Here is a 14,895-nt window from a genome sequence, read left to right as displayed (position 1 = left end):
GTTAAGTTGGCGATGTTTTGTCTGGGCTCGTATACAGTGTAGGTGTAAATTCCCTCGGCCGTGATGCAACCTCCCGCGGTGGAACATACCTCTCCCCCTTTCAGGTTCTTCATTCCCATGTCACCCTTCCCCTTCTTGCCCTTCTTGTTCTTCTTCTTCTTGCAACAGCATTTCTTGATGATGCAGAAGCAGCATGTTAGAATGAGTAAAGCAGCGACCACGGCAATGGCAATGATGGCCCAGGACGGCACTGAGGAGAATATACAGACCAATGTATAGATGGCACATCCACACCCAGAAAGAGAAGAAAGAAGCAAATACTTTGACATTTGACCAACCAATCATTTAGCCTACTCCATGTCATGTCCTGGGCCAAATATATTTAGTGAGAGGTGTTAGGTTAGCAATTAGATTGGGTGAAAATTAGATTTCTCTGCCATTAGGAAGGGCAGCTGGTGATCAATACTGAATAAAGGCATTATGAGGCTGCCAATGCCTGAAGCAAAAGAGAAAATCTAATTCCAAAATCATTCCCTATAGTCACATCAGTACAAGTTGGTTGATTGGAACAGGTTTGAGTTTTGTCCGGTACTCACGTGGGATCTTGTCGATTTCATTCAGGAACTTGTTTTTGATCTCGTCGAAGGCATCATTCTTGTTGACTGGCTCGGTGGAGTTTTCAGCAGAGACTAGTGCGACAGGGGCTGGAGTCACAGTCAAGGCACTGGCCCCCGTTGGCTTAGCAGCGACCATGGGTGTTGTCTGATGCCTGAACAAGTTCCACTTCGTCATTTAGGCTGCACACACAGTCCCTGAAAAACAGCATGAAAACAATGTAATTACAAGAGGCCGGCGCTCGGACAAACGTGTGTCCAACCAATCAATCAATGCTGCACATTATATTCCACTTGTGTGGCAAAATTCACATGCAGTTATTGACAGTAGTTCAGTAAAGGGTTGAGTCATTCAACAAATATTGACCCTTTTGGAGACATTTGAAAAAAAAAAGGAAAATCACACATAAGATTCAGGTTTGTTGTGCAAAGAAATCTGTTTTTTGGAGATAAAATAAATAATAAGTAAAGTTCTGAAGTTCTAAAGTTCTGAAATGCATTAAGACACCAGAAAACAATCAAAAAAGGGAATTATTTATGGTCTGTGGTTATGGTTTGTTCAACTTTACTGCCTATATGGATGCCTAAGGTTTGGTGCATAGATCTATTGGAAGACTGGCATCTAAACTAACCACAAAGCAGAGCCACTTCACCTCACTCTTTCTAAAAATTATCTAAATGATCATCAATGAAAAAATCAAAAGTTAGAGAGAATCAGCTGGCTTCACTAAACCCCAAATCGCTCCTTATAAGTGTGTATGCAAGTCTCTTTGAATAAAAAGTGCCAAATAAATGCTGTAATTTAATGTCATAACATACAGTTCCCATTATATAGGAAACAAAAGATTAGTTATGTTTATAGCAGCTACTGATGGTATAGAGAGTATATCTTCAAAAGGTCCACGCCTAAACCTTTCATCTTTTCTGCCACAGGAGCAAAGAATCAGACAAGCAAACTGAAACTGGTTTTGTTAGGTTTGCCACTGATGTGTCTTGAGTTTCTTTAAAGTTGTTTTTACATCTGTCATAGTGTTACTTAGTTTCACTATATTTATTCAGGGCGTCTAATTGAGATCAAGATCTGTTTTATGAGATAGACCTAAGAATACAATAAATTACGTATAAACAATATCACAAGAAGTTCATTCATGCAAAAGCAGTCATCACACACAGATAACTTAATTAAAGTATTCAAACAAACAAGCATAACTTGTATATAGTATAACTTCCCCAGTCCCCCAGAGGAATGAATGTCTCTGACTTCATTTTGTTGTGCAGTCCATTTCAGTAGTGAAGTATTGTATGAAAGATAACAATATGATATGAAATCCACGGGGTTTGCTGTTGAACCCTAAAATGTAATTCAAATAATTTAAAGTTATTTGAATAATTTGAAAAAAGAATTTGAAGTTAACCTGTTTTCTTGACAGTGCAAACACACCCCATGGACATATCACTCAGACATTAAAGTGTTAATAATTATGAACAAAACAGTGTATTGTTTAATATGTTTAGATCAAATCATGATCAAACTGAAATACTTTTTTCCTTTGCCAAAGGCCTCCATGTCAAACAACATCAAACAACAAAGACAGCTGGGAGCATTGTTCTTGCAAATGATCTATTGAATATTCTGATGGGCATACATCCACCTTAAGCCCACATACTGTACGGTACACTGTAGTAAAAGGAGAACAGAAGTCGCTCTTATATAACACACAGCAAGGCAGTCACAAAGACAAATTCAGGATTTCATCTTCAAACCAAATACAAATACACAAATTCTGCTCAAACTTAAAAAATCTTATTTTCCTTATATAGGTTGCAGCAGTATTAAATACAGGTATGAATATTTAATAATAATATATTAATGACTATGGATGTAATAATTCATAAAGGAAGGAACAGTGTAACAGGGGATAAATAAGCTGAAAATGTTAACTAAAGTAATTTGATCCATTGGACATTTGTCCACAGTACGCTTGAGCCAACTCTTATACAATACAGGAAGTGCAACAAAGTTTTGGAATCATATATCAAAGCCCTCTTTTATGACTCACCCAAGGTCTGAACTCTGGCTTTGTAGCATTCGATCCATTTCCACTAAGAAGTTGCACAATAATTTATTTCATAAAATGATTGATTATAGCAGTCTACGCCACAGTCTGCCATTTTACAGTTTTCTAACATATTTCAGTGTTATGAGGTCAGTGGACAATGATTTGTGATCAGTTTACTGGCAATATATATGAGAAATAACTATGAATTCTTAATTTATCATGCCTCTGTTTTATTTTGACACTGCCCTGTACTCGAGCCAACAGTGCCTGACCGGGAAAGGTGTTTAACCATAGAAAGAAACAAAATGAACAACAACAAGCCATTCTCCAGTGGTGTCTGCACAGGCCAAACAAATGTTCAATCAGAACTCTTATCAGTTCCAGAAATCATAGTGTGACAAGTGCAGCTGAAAGCAGCCTGCCGACAGAGAGATGAGTGATTGGACGAGACCTCGAATCAGAAAGCAAAGAAAGATGACAAGCTTAACAAGAGGAAATGTCTGCTGTTGATTTTATTAAAGTCATTGTGATACGGGCACAAAAAAAAGAGAGAGAGGAATTTCCCGTTTCAGTGCCAATTCTCCAAGTTGGTGCCAGAGATTCTGCCTCTATTTATTGCCGCATATAAATTATTCAAATTGAAGCTGACAGCAGGAAGAATGAGCTTATATTATTCAGGGGCTAGGGCCGGTTTATTCATCTTAAAATATATGTCTCAAAAATAACAACCAGCATCTTGTTATAATATGCTGAGATGAGAACTCAGTTATTGAGAAAATCTGGAAAATGACTCCGAAGCACTTTAACCCATCACACATTTGAAAATGAAAATGAGTGTGTTGCTCAATAAACAGCAATCAGATGCCTCACTGTCTCCGTTCTGTATCGTACATTACTGTAGGTATTGTAACATGGTTAAAAGCATCCATTTACACCTGAAGTTTATTTGCATTTTATCACAGAAGTTGTTTTATGACAGGTATTGGTCCTGCTTCACGTCCACGTCCAGCTATTACAACTCACTCCGAGTGAGTAGTAATAGCTGGACATGACATAAACTTTTTTTTTTCTTTGAAGAAGAAAGTCTTAAGCTGATGATACACAGAGCAACCATTAGAGCAATGGTGCTGGGCAATGTTACCGTCAATGTTAATGAGTAAAGATTACTACCGTAATTCCCTTCCCCCATCACTCTGCCACCCGCCCCGCCTCGCCACTATCTGTTCAAAACATAGTCAGACTTGCCACCAACAAGATTGCCCAGCAACATTGCTCAAAAAGTTGCCCCGTGTATCATCAGCTTTATATCTTCTTTATTCTTTAACAAGACTTAGATTTGTGAGGAATTACCTGCTAACCGATGGATAAACAAACACAGGCAATATATATTTTTACAGGTAAAGTATTTTTGACCTGATTATGGTGGTAGATGAAATGTTAATGGATTACTGAATGATTACAGTGAATCCTGAGGGGGACATGTGTGCACTAAATGGCAATCCATCAAATAACTGTCACCACCACCAAGTCATATGAATGAATCATCTGGGAACCATAAATATCTATACAAAATGTTCCAATTAATCTTGCTGATGTTGATATATTTCACTGCTTATAAGGAAACTTTCACATGCTGGTGATGCTCGAGGAAAAGCCAGAGGATCAACAAAGTCATTAGCATTTCTCCTCTGTGTCTGAACCAAATTTCATGGCAATCCATCCAAATGTTGTTGATATATTTCAGTCTGGACCAAAGCTGTGGACCAGCCGACAGACACTGCCATCCCTAGAGGGTAAATCAGAGACCTGAATTACACATACTCATAAATACACATACTCATTAATAACTCTCTATCTAGTGCTGGGCAACGATTAAAATTTTAATCGTGATTAATCACATTGTTATTCGCACAATTAAATAATTAATTCTAAAGTAGTGTATTGCGCACTTTTAATTTAAATGTACTGCTGTATACACAAAAGTGCAATAACATGTGGTTTACAAACAGTTTAAACAAATATTGTGCTTTTTTTACCAGCAGTATTCCCTTTACACAGTAGCAATAAAATATTTCTTGTAAATCTCAACTTAAACATTAATGTAATCAAATCAAATATAAAACCAAAGCTATTTGCCGCTGCCAGGGAATTATCTTTTATCTAGCTTGTTAAAACAAGTTACCATCAGAATCCAGTTTTCTTGGTTCTTTTTTATGAACAGGTATCAGCAGAAACATTTTTCTTTTATCAGGGAGCAGCATAAACAGTCTATGTTCAGTAGCAAGTGTCCCTGATAGAGTGAGGTGAAGTGGTCAAGCACAAGGTGTAGTGACAAGTGGGTGCGTTCCCAAGAAACAGTCGGGATTGTGCTCGCCTCACGCACACGCCCGCCCGCTGCCGAAACTGAATTATCTTGAACTTTTTGTACACGACCCGCAGCACATATCGTTGGAAGATATATATATATATAAATATATAAATGAAACTGTTTTCACACTTATTTTTGTCCTAAAAGTAAGTAAATTCTGAATGGGAGGTCTGTGATTCAATCCCTAACAACAGATTCAATCTTGGAAAAGAAGTAATGGAGCGCTGCTTTGCTCTCGCTCGTTGCCACCACTGAGATGCCATTGAGCTAGGCTGTTAACCTCCATTTTTTTTCATGGAGCTGCACAGTGACCAGATCAGATTCTGTTTGTGCTCGGTAGCTTCCAGGTGTAAATGTGTGTAGCTGCGTGAGTGCGGAGCAGGGCAGATGCTGACACGAGCAGGCAGTCATGCTCAGGAAACCTTCCCAGGATGAATGAAAGTTAAAAATAGACCTTTTACCCAATATGAATTTCATGTAATACACAATTTCTGAGAGGTGTGGGAGTTTTAACTCCATCTCCCAATGTGCGTCTAATTTTTTAGCATTTGAGTCATCAGAGTTGGTTAAAACAACATGGCTCAACTCCACGACTCAGAGCAGCGCAGCTATGGGCATGATCTGGCTCTTATCACTAAACACACTGCTCAGAGTTGGAGGGGGATCAAGCACTTTTATCTTTGGTGCACAAACGAACAGGGTTTAGCAATCCCGCGGACTTACGCGGCAGTTGTACTGAAAAATTGTGGTCCATAGAAGTTAAAGTTCTTTTAAATCTCTCAGTCTCTTAAACTCTACCAGCCGAGACGCATGAAAGTTAAGGCAAATGGGTTTGATATTTGCAAAAATCTCTGGGTGTGTTGTGATGTGTGTGCTTCTTTCATTTCAAAAGAATTAAACATCCATTCAACTTGAGGCTTCTCCGTAGAAGAAAAAACTGAATTTATATAAAATCAGAATCAGCATCAGAAAAACTCACAAGGCCTTATGTAGGTCTTCGACCTGGCTCACAAAATACACAGAGTACACATTTTTGCCTTTATTACAGACAGCTGAGAGATGACAGGAATTGACGGAAAGAGAGATGCACCAATGGTCCTTAGCTGACTGGAATGAGGGATGCTGTGGTTCATGGCATCTTAATCCCTAAGATATGGGAGTGCGGCTTGCAGTATATGTAATGGGCTGAAAATATGAGTCACTTACAAACACTCAAATATGCCTACAGGCTACTAGCTCTTACATAATTACCCCCACCTGTCAAACTAATGATAATTACTGCATCTCCTGGCTCTCACATACAAACACATGACTGAGAAAGGTTGCTTCCTTATCTGATATCATGCATGTGATGACCCACTGACCACATGATGTGACATCCTCCCCAGTGACAGGAGACCCTAGCCTGCAGATAAACCCACTCCATGTGTGGGGGGTAGTGTTTATTGAAGGCTTATTAGCACCCAGGTCAGAGCTGAGAGAAAACAACCTAAGGAGAGTGAGCTAAAGTCATGCAGCTGTTTCATTACACGATGACAAGTACCCTGAACAGCAATTAATTAACAATCTGCAGCCAGACGGCAAAGTCCTTTGTTTTCCCCTGGCCCTGACAACTTGCCGCTATACCACTTCACACAGCTGTATGCCAGTGGCCAATGTATATGTGAGTGTGTGTGGCTGTGTAGATTGGCCCATGTGTGTGTGTGTGTGTATGTGTGTGTGTTTAAATTTAAACTCACATTTTCATCCATATAATTATATGCAGCACATGATTCAAAACCTACGAACATCTTAGCACACACTTTTAAAATGGCTTCTGTAAATGGAGAGAAAACTGGTCATGGGGTCATGTGACTGCAGCTCGGGGCAACAGTCAGGAGCAGTGGGGCGGCAAATTAAGTATTGAATATTAGGCACTGTGAAAAGGTTGTTGTATTCAAGGAGAAACAACAGCAATGGCGGCTCTGTTGTCATCGGCCACCAGATGACCAGGGTACTCAAAGACACAAAGTAATCTGAATAATGTGACCCCAGTGAAATCATCCAGCTCCCACAGAGGCCCCTGCCATCTGTGACATTACGGGTTATGTGTGGGTGGGTGGAGTGTTTGGCCTCCAGCTGAGCTAGTTGTGCATCCTGTGCAGCTTCATTTCCTCTAAGGCTCACTAATGTGATTGCTACAGCACAACAAAAAAATGTAGTTAGCAACTTTCAGGGCTTCAAGTACTAGAGAGACTGTTAATTTGATCATTTCAGATTTAGGCCAACTTTTATGCAAAGTGGTATTCCTTTCACAGCAGGGCAGATGATCTTTTTCTGAGAAATTGCATGTGTGCGTGTGTGTGCTCTAACTTTGTATTTCTACTTCTCATGCTGAGTGACGCTTTCATCTGAATCCCATTGAGCTATTTTAGGTGTGAGCCAAGTTGCATAAGATCACGAAGACATCATTTAAAGGGTAATTATTCACAAGATACACATCTTGAATTCATGATAAACACACTTGAAGAAACAGGAAGAGAATATTGGCTTGACTGCCGCTGAGTCACAGCTGACCTCTGATCTGTCTGGACTTGATTTCAGCTGAAAAATGTGTACTGGAACATTTAGAGAACAGGGGGCATAGTATTTTATTAGATCCATCAGAAAGAGCATTACTGTAGTCAGAGAGCCGAGCTGAGATGCTAGAGTTCTTTCAATTAGACATAATGTGCAGCTTTGTTCCTGAACTCTTGCTACTCTATGGTAATTTACCCCTGCTGAAATGGACTTGGGGCTCCCATGGACATAATGGTCTCATTTTGGCCAAGATTTAATAGGATTACAGGGGGGATACTGATGGTTGCATTGCTTGTTATTTACCACTGAAGGATGAGATACTGTGCAGAACTTGGCTGAGCTGAACCTAAAAGTATTTTCAGTTTTATAAGCAGAAAAATTCATCACAATGACAGAATTGCAGCAATAGTCAGCATTAGTTTTACCTCACCGTAAATCAAAATATTGTGCTGATAGGTGCCTCTAATTCTACAGCATAAGTCCATTCACATTATAGTCTCTATACCTGCTGCAAGTTGCATCTTTATATGTTTTTCCTGGGTCTTATTTTGCTGTTTCAAACCACATAAAGATATCACTTTTTCATCACTTGTACACATAATGTCAGTGCACAGTCCTGCAGGTGAGCAGATCTTAGCTGGCACGCACAGTCAGATAAACGCCAAGTGTTTTGGCAGAGATATATTTCTGCAAGGTAGCCTACTGTAGTGGCAAAACACTCCCTCTTTTGTCATTTCATAGTGGAGAGCCAAGAGACTGACAAAAGCTTTGGCAAATCCAAAAGCACAGCACATGGTGCAAAACACGTGCCAGGGCCAGATTCTGAAAGTCTTGACCAAGAGCCTTTAAGTCTCTTGAGAAAGCACATCGATGGAAAAGTGCCAAGCATCTGTCAGGATGCGGTAATGTGACTTAAGAGTAATTAAGCCATTAAATTACAACTAACAAGGCACTGACTTCAACAATCAGCAAAACCCTGCCACCTTGCATTAAGGTGTACATGTCCCTTTATTTGGGTTATTGTGGACATATAGCCTACTACTATAAGAATAAGCCTACAGTTATTTTGTGGCATTACTGCTAAAACTGCTTTAGCAAATCTTTTTAAAAGGCAAAATTTACTTTCTTATCTTCAAAAACAAACCACCATTTTTGCTTCCTAAGATCTAACAATGGGTAAAATGTCTATTTTTGTAGGCCAGCACTGTGGTAATAACCTTTTTCGTAATCCCTGTGCAGACAAACAGCAGAGTGAATGACATTTACACATTAACTCAGCAACAGATCTGCAACACAGTCAGCAGAACTGCTGCGGACAGGACATTCACAGAGGTATCAGACCCCCGTGTTTAGGCTCAGGGCTGCACAAATGCTCTGAATGCAAACATACACAATACAAGCATCTACAAGGAAAGACTGTGACCATCAATCAGACATGTCAATTATACCTTTACGTCAACAATGTAAGTGCATCAGGAAATCCTGCTAGTGCCACCACTGATCTGAAGGGCAGCGGCCAAGATAAGGATGTCAAAAAGGCTTGCACATCATCTCACTAAAGAGAATAAGAGAAGAGCCTCTCCATCATATATCTCATTGTGAGCTGACACCAAAGGGTGGTCCAGAGAGGCTCATTTACAAACCTGCTTTTGTAGATAAAACAATGCTTATTCTCACCTGCAGCTGAATGTGGCTCAGCTATTATCAGGAGAGATCCTTGAAAAGGAGGTGGGAGGCGCCAGGGTTTGAATGCTGAGCGAGGAGCTGCAGGGATCATTTACAGCCAGTTGCCATACATCCTCTGTCTCCCCCCTCAGCACAACCCCTTACCCTGTCCCCTGATAGGCCGATTAATCATTCTGTCACAGAGATTGTGACCCAATCTGCATGTAAGGCTGTGTGGAGAAAATGTGAAAGAGGAGAGGGCTTCTGCAGCATTGCAGATAGGCCACCTCTACTTACATTCTTGTTTTAAAAAGGAAAATAGAGAGTCAGACAGCAAGTACACAATCTTTTTTTTCAAGTAAGGGAATCCTCCATTATGATTGCAAGACAGGAACAGTGTGAGATATTGGGAAATATGTTTGGGGTTTTTTTGCTTTCTAGTAGAGAGTTAGATGAGAAGATCGATACCACTCTCATGTCCGTCCATTAAATATTAAACTACAACCAGCAGCCAGTTAGCTTAGCATAGCAAAAAGTCTGGAAACAGGAGGAAAGATTAAAAACAAATCCTCTTAACAGAACCTCTGAAGCTCAGTAGTTAACATGTTAAATATTTGTTAAATGTTTGTTTGATTTCGTACAAAAACAGAAAGTGTAAAAATAATTCTGGTTGTGATCCGGACTATTTCTTGTCCCTGAGCAGTTGCCAGGCAACCAGCAGAGACTCCAAAAAGTTGCTGGTCCCAGCCGGGAAATAGTCTGGCACATAAACCACTGTAAAATGTGTTTTTATTTACACTGATTGATTTTTGTACTTATTAAACAAACAAAATAAAATGTGTGTTAATTAATGAGCTTTACTGGTGCTGGAAGGCAGATTTTGTTACCTTTTGACAGAGCTTCCATTCTTTTTGCTAAGCTAAGCTAACCGGCTGCTGATTGTACAGACCTGACAGAGGTATCAAGCTTCTCATCTAACTTTTTTCAAGACAGCGAATGATTGTATTCCTCAAAAGGTCAAGCTATTCCTTTTAACTAACTACTGAATACATGTGTAACTTTCTTTAAAAAATCTCAGCATAAATTCGAATGTTTTGCTGTGACATTGTAGGTGTTACATAAAACATGTCCAGTGTGATGAAACACACTGAAAATAAGTTCACTGATTCTCTACGGCAAAGTGTTACCTTGATCTGTGTTATGCTCTCTCTGACCATCACAAATCCTCTCTTCCAAGAGGGGGGAAAATTGCTGCTGGAGGTCTCACAACAAAAAATGGCATGTTTTTCTCCCTCTAAAGATTAAAGAGTGTTGAAAATGCCCCGTCAGCGCAGCAGGAAGCTGTGACTGGTGACAGCGCCTGACCGTTTAACACTAAAGCTCTCTGCCATCGTCTGCCAGCAACACACCATCAAACGGGCTGGGGCCAGGATTGTAAGGCTCAGCTCTCACCTGGAGTGAGAAGCAGACAGCGGCTGAGCAATCGCAATGAAAGCTGTGCTAATGTGTCAGAGGGAAAATCACTGACTCATTCTCAGAGTCCAGTATGGGTGGCTTTGTCATTCTGAACATTCTTCAGTTTGTTGAATATTTTAAATTATAAGCAGAGGAGACATTTTTCAAACTAATGAAGTAGCAAGAAGTAGGAAAACAAGAGCAATGTGGGTGCAAGAGGGCACACCCACTCACGCAATATACTCTAGTAGGCTGTACAGTTAGAATAAGCCTCTTTTATTTCTCCTCTTCTTTGAGCAGTTCCAGCATTCGGGCACCAGCTGCCTTCTTAGAGGGAGCCAACAAGCCAAAAAATAAGATTGGTGAACTTCAAAGCATCCTCTCATTTCTATGGTTATGTATGAGAGACTCGGAGAGTATTTCTCAGTGTGAGAGCCAATGGGAGCGGCAGCCTGAGGTATGGACTTAATGAGCCTGCCCGAATGTTTTAGAGCCTGACAAAAAAGAACCTTCAGAGCATGCTCAGTATCAACTAATCTCCTGCATTCTGGATATTGGAGTAAACATGTATGCAAGTATTGTACAAACCTAGCTGAATATGTAAATAATATGATTCCTCACATCCTCCACACGGTGTTTGTTTACTATACTCCTGAAACCTGAGTGATCATGTGACCACTCCAAATGCAAATCCGTTGATTTGTCTTTGATAATTAAAACAACATCAGAGACTCCGGGGAAAGAATAAACCTGATTTGTATTTCAAGATTTTACTTCAGGACTCTGAAGACAGAAGAATAACTAATTCACTTTGTCCGTAATGTGAAAATTGTGTTAAATTTACATTAGAATTAAAAACCTCAGGCATGCAATAGCATTTCAAAATTAATACCCTATCTATTCATAGTCAGTTTGTTATAATGAATTTGAATTAAATCAGATATAATGAAAACTCTGTTTTGCTAACGATGAGCCCAGTGCAGATCTACAAGAGTCAGCATTAGGTAGTAAGAGCTACATTCCAAGTTAGGTTTTGTCCTTGGTTTTGTCACCTCGGTGCTGCCTGTGCTATTTGTCCCATGAGAGACAGCAGAAAAAAGAGCATCCTGCAGCACTTTATAAAATCCCCACCCTCTACTCTCTATACTCCTCAGCACAACTGTCAGCCTCCTTTTATGTCTGGCTACTCACTATGAAGAGATAAAGAGCACCCAGGCTTGTGTCTGTTTTGCTACATTGCGGATACAATACAGTAGACCTGAGGTATGTTAGTGTAGTGTGCCGTTTTTTGGCTCTACTTGTTAGTTTTTCTCTGTTCCGAGGAGGTTGCGAGAGATGCTGGGGTGGCTACAGGGGTAAGCAGGGCATCTGTCAGCAGGGCAGCCTCCTGGACACTCTCCAGGAAAGAGGTACTACACCCACCAGGCAAACTAATGAGGCATGATCAATGAGAATAATCTCGATCCAGAGCTAACCCCCACCCCACCACTTCTAAAATTGTGTGAAGATAAGGTCCATAGCTGTATCCTGGGGCAGATCAGGACCCAGAGGATGTTCAGTATTCCCTTCAATGAGGCGTATGAATTAGCTTGAGTGAAGTTTGGGACCACATGCATCAGGAAGTAACATGCACACAGCACCTGCATTATAGTAAAACCAACAAAAAGAAAATAACTAGTCTGATACAGGCTGTAAAAATCCTCAACTATAGCAACAACCCATAGTCTAAAATGCCTGTAACTGTATTCCAGATTCCTCAAAGGAAGTGTTCAAGCAATGCTGAGAAGAGAGTTGAAATACACCCTTACCAGCACTACTGTAATTCCGTAATCCTGTTCTCCACAACAGGCTAACCCATTCACCAAAAAGGCACTTAGGGTTAATGTAACAATGTCTTAATAACGTCCCTCGACTGCTCTCCCATCAGCACCAGAAACTGCAGTCCTCTTCGCACTGTTTCCACTGCAGCACTACTTGTTCTCCCCCCTGCACACACACACACACGCACACTCATTCTCTCGGTGACTACCCCCACCTCTGTTTCTCTCAATCCCCTCCTCCTCTCCCTCCCTCCACTCTTTCTATCTCTGTCACTGACAGGATCCCCCTCCCCTCCCCTCGCCTCCCCTCTCCCTTCCCCTCGCTTTCTCTCCATCTTCCATCTCTCCCCCACTCACTACTCAGCCGGCTGATTACTGATGCTGCTCACAAGGTGCTGTATGCAGCAATATGTGCCCCGGTCCAACGCATAAGGGCAATCCAAAAGCATCCATATGCTTTACTGTCCGACCGGCACACACACCCACCCTTTTTCAAACAGCACGACTGCTCGGAGGGCTCAGATATGTTCCTGAGCTTACAAGGCTGCTACTGCATGAAAAAAGAGATGTAAATAAGTAAATGGAAAAAATGACATACAGACCTCTAGATAATAAGACAAAGACAGGAAGAAGACTGTTATTTGCTGTGTGCTTACCGCAGCAGTAGTCTGCTGCTGAGTCTTTTTCGCTCTTGCCCTCTCTATTCATTTATCTGAATTATGTCTTTGGACTTGCACCACTCCCACTGTCATCAAGGAAGATTTTAATCCCACGACAACAGCACAAAGACTTGCAGGGTATGGCGTATAATTATGTGAGAGTTGTGGGTATGATTAAAAACCTTTTGCTGACCAACAAATGTTGTCTTTCTCACACTGCTTATAAGTATCGGAAGCTTAAGAAAGAGGGTCTTGAGAATGGTTCTGTGATGATGATATATATATATCTATATATATAGATATAGATATAGATATAGATATGTATAATAAAATACAAAATAAATACTTTGATCAATCATCAGCAATGCCACCCAGACTCCTTAGGTCACTCTGTTTTTTTCCCTTGCAGTGGGCATATTAATGTTGTAAATCTGCTTGTTTAATGACAAGATGTGACGCACTCTTTCGCTTAACACCAACGCTGAACAGACAGTTTGGAGCCTTGCGGGTATTACTGTGTGTCACAGAGAATTATCATCGTCCTAAGTGAATCACCCTTCTTATTGGCCGGCAATGAGCACTTGAGCAAGAAATCAATAAAGTCTCAATCAGTGAAAATGGAAGGGGGAGAGAGATTTTTTTTTGTAATTTCAAAACATACAACTGGAGAGAGAAGAATGTAATATGTTCCCTGTCTGTGGCAATACCATTTCTCAGTATTGCGTATGTATAGTTGCTGGTTTTGAAGTGATCTGGTAATTATAGGGGAGGTGAAGCGGTCCCAATAATACTAATATAAAGGAAAATGACACAAGCATAGCACTGTACTGTGCTTGTGTCTCTATATCTTCACCTTTGGATTTTGATTGTGAAGAAAAAAGTGTACAAATCTTAAGAAATGAGGTTGGCATTATTCATTGTTTTCTCTTTTTGTCAACAAATCCCATGAAAACATCACAACCAACAATGTGTGTCGCAAAAGCTCAATTGTTCCTATTGAAGACATAAATCTTTAGAAACTGGTCACAAAAAAAATTTCATTAAAAAAAAAGACTAATTAATTTCCTAAAAAAGCTGGGCTAGTTTTTGGCAAATGATCCTCAAACAGGAATAAATGGTGCACTTGTTGGGGACTATTTTCAGCTTTGGGGTGACACAAATTTGGTTTGTACCAGGATGGTGTACAGGATTGACGCAAAACAGTTGCCAGGTTCATCATAATGATGGCACATGTCACTCATTCATGTGTTTTTGGACAGATATGGAAGAAACAGGAACAGCAGAAAAAGCTAACTTGCTACACAGACAATACTTTTTATGGGATTTGTTGACAATAACAAAATAATACAGAATATCACCTTTAGCATCCATAAACAAACCTGGAAGGTGGCTGCATCAGCTCTTCCTGCATATCTCCGCCTACGTATTGTTTTGTATAGGGTGAAAGTAAAATGTCAGTCTTCCACTGCGATTTGTACTAAATGAAGCCCAGTAGTTTCCATTCCCTCCTCATCAACAATGTGGTGTGACATTTAAGCCTTGCCATTGAATCTATGAAAGCTAGTCAAGCCTGTATTCCTCTGTGCACTCTTTTCCACATTGTAAGAGATATCTTACAGCTCAGTGCCCTGAAACCCAGGCAGGTCTGATTCAGTGTCTGAGTGGGAACAGGATATTGATCCAACCAAGATTCAT

The 14,895-nt window shown here is 40.3% G+C and overlaps 1 protein-coding gene across 4 annotated transcripts in view; it reads right to left on the bottom strand.

The window, feature by feature from the left end:
- LOC119905243 (synaptotagmin-2-like) overlaps positions 1–14,895 on the bottom strand; it is a 61,010-nt gene that overhangs the window by 14,611 nt on the left and 31,504 nt on the right. For 3 of the 4 annotated variants that reach the window (XM_038722048.1, XM_038722046.1, XM_038722050.1), the window contains 2 exons: positions 597–812; positions 90–250 (listed from right to left, as the gene is read on the bottom strand). In XM_038722048.1, the coding sequence (XP_038577976.1) occupies positions 90–250; positions 597–792 (357 nt within the window). In that variant the 5' untranslated portion in view covers positions 793–812. Of the gene's footprint in view, positions 1–89; positions 251–596; positions 813–12,529; positions 12,690–14,895 lie in introns of those variants that run through there. The other variant, XM_038722049.1, reaches the window with a different exon arrangement.

The sequence above is a fragment of the Micropterus salmoides genome, unplaced genomic scaffold (assembly GCF_014851395.1).
Source record: "Micropterus salmoides isolate LMB-PRFRI ecotype aquatic unplaced genomic scaffold, ASM1485139v1 Ms_hic_scaffold_16, whole genome shotgun sequence".
NCBI classification, from domain to species: domain Eukaryota; kingdom Metazoa; phylum Chordata; class Actinopteri; order Centrarchiformes; family Centrarchidae; genus Micropterus; species Micropterus salmoides.
The sequence above is the reverse complement of the archived record's forward strand: the minus strand, read 5'-3'. Positions and strand labels throughout refer to the sequence as shown.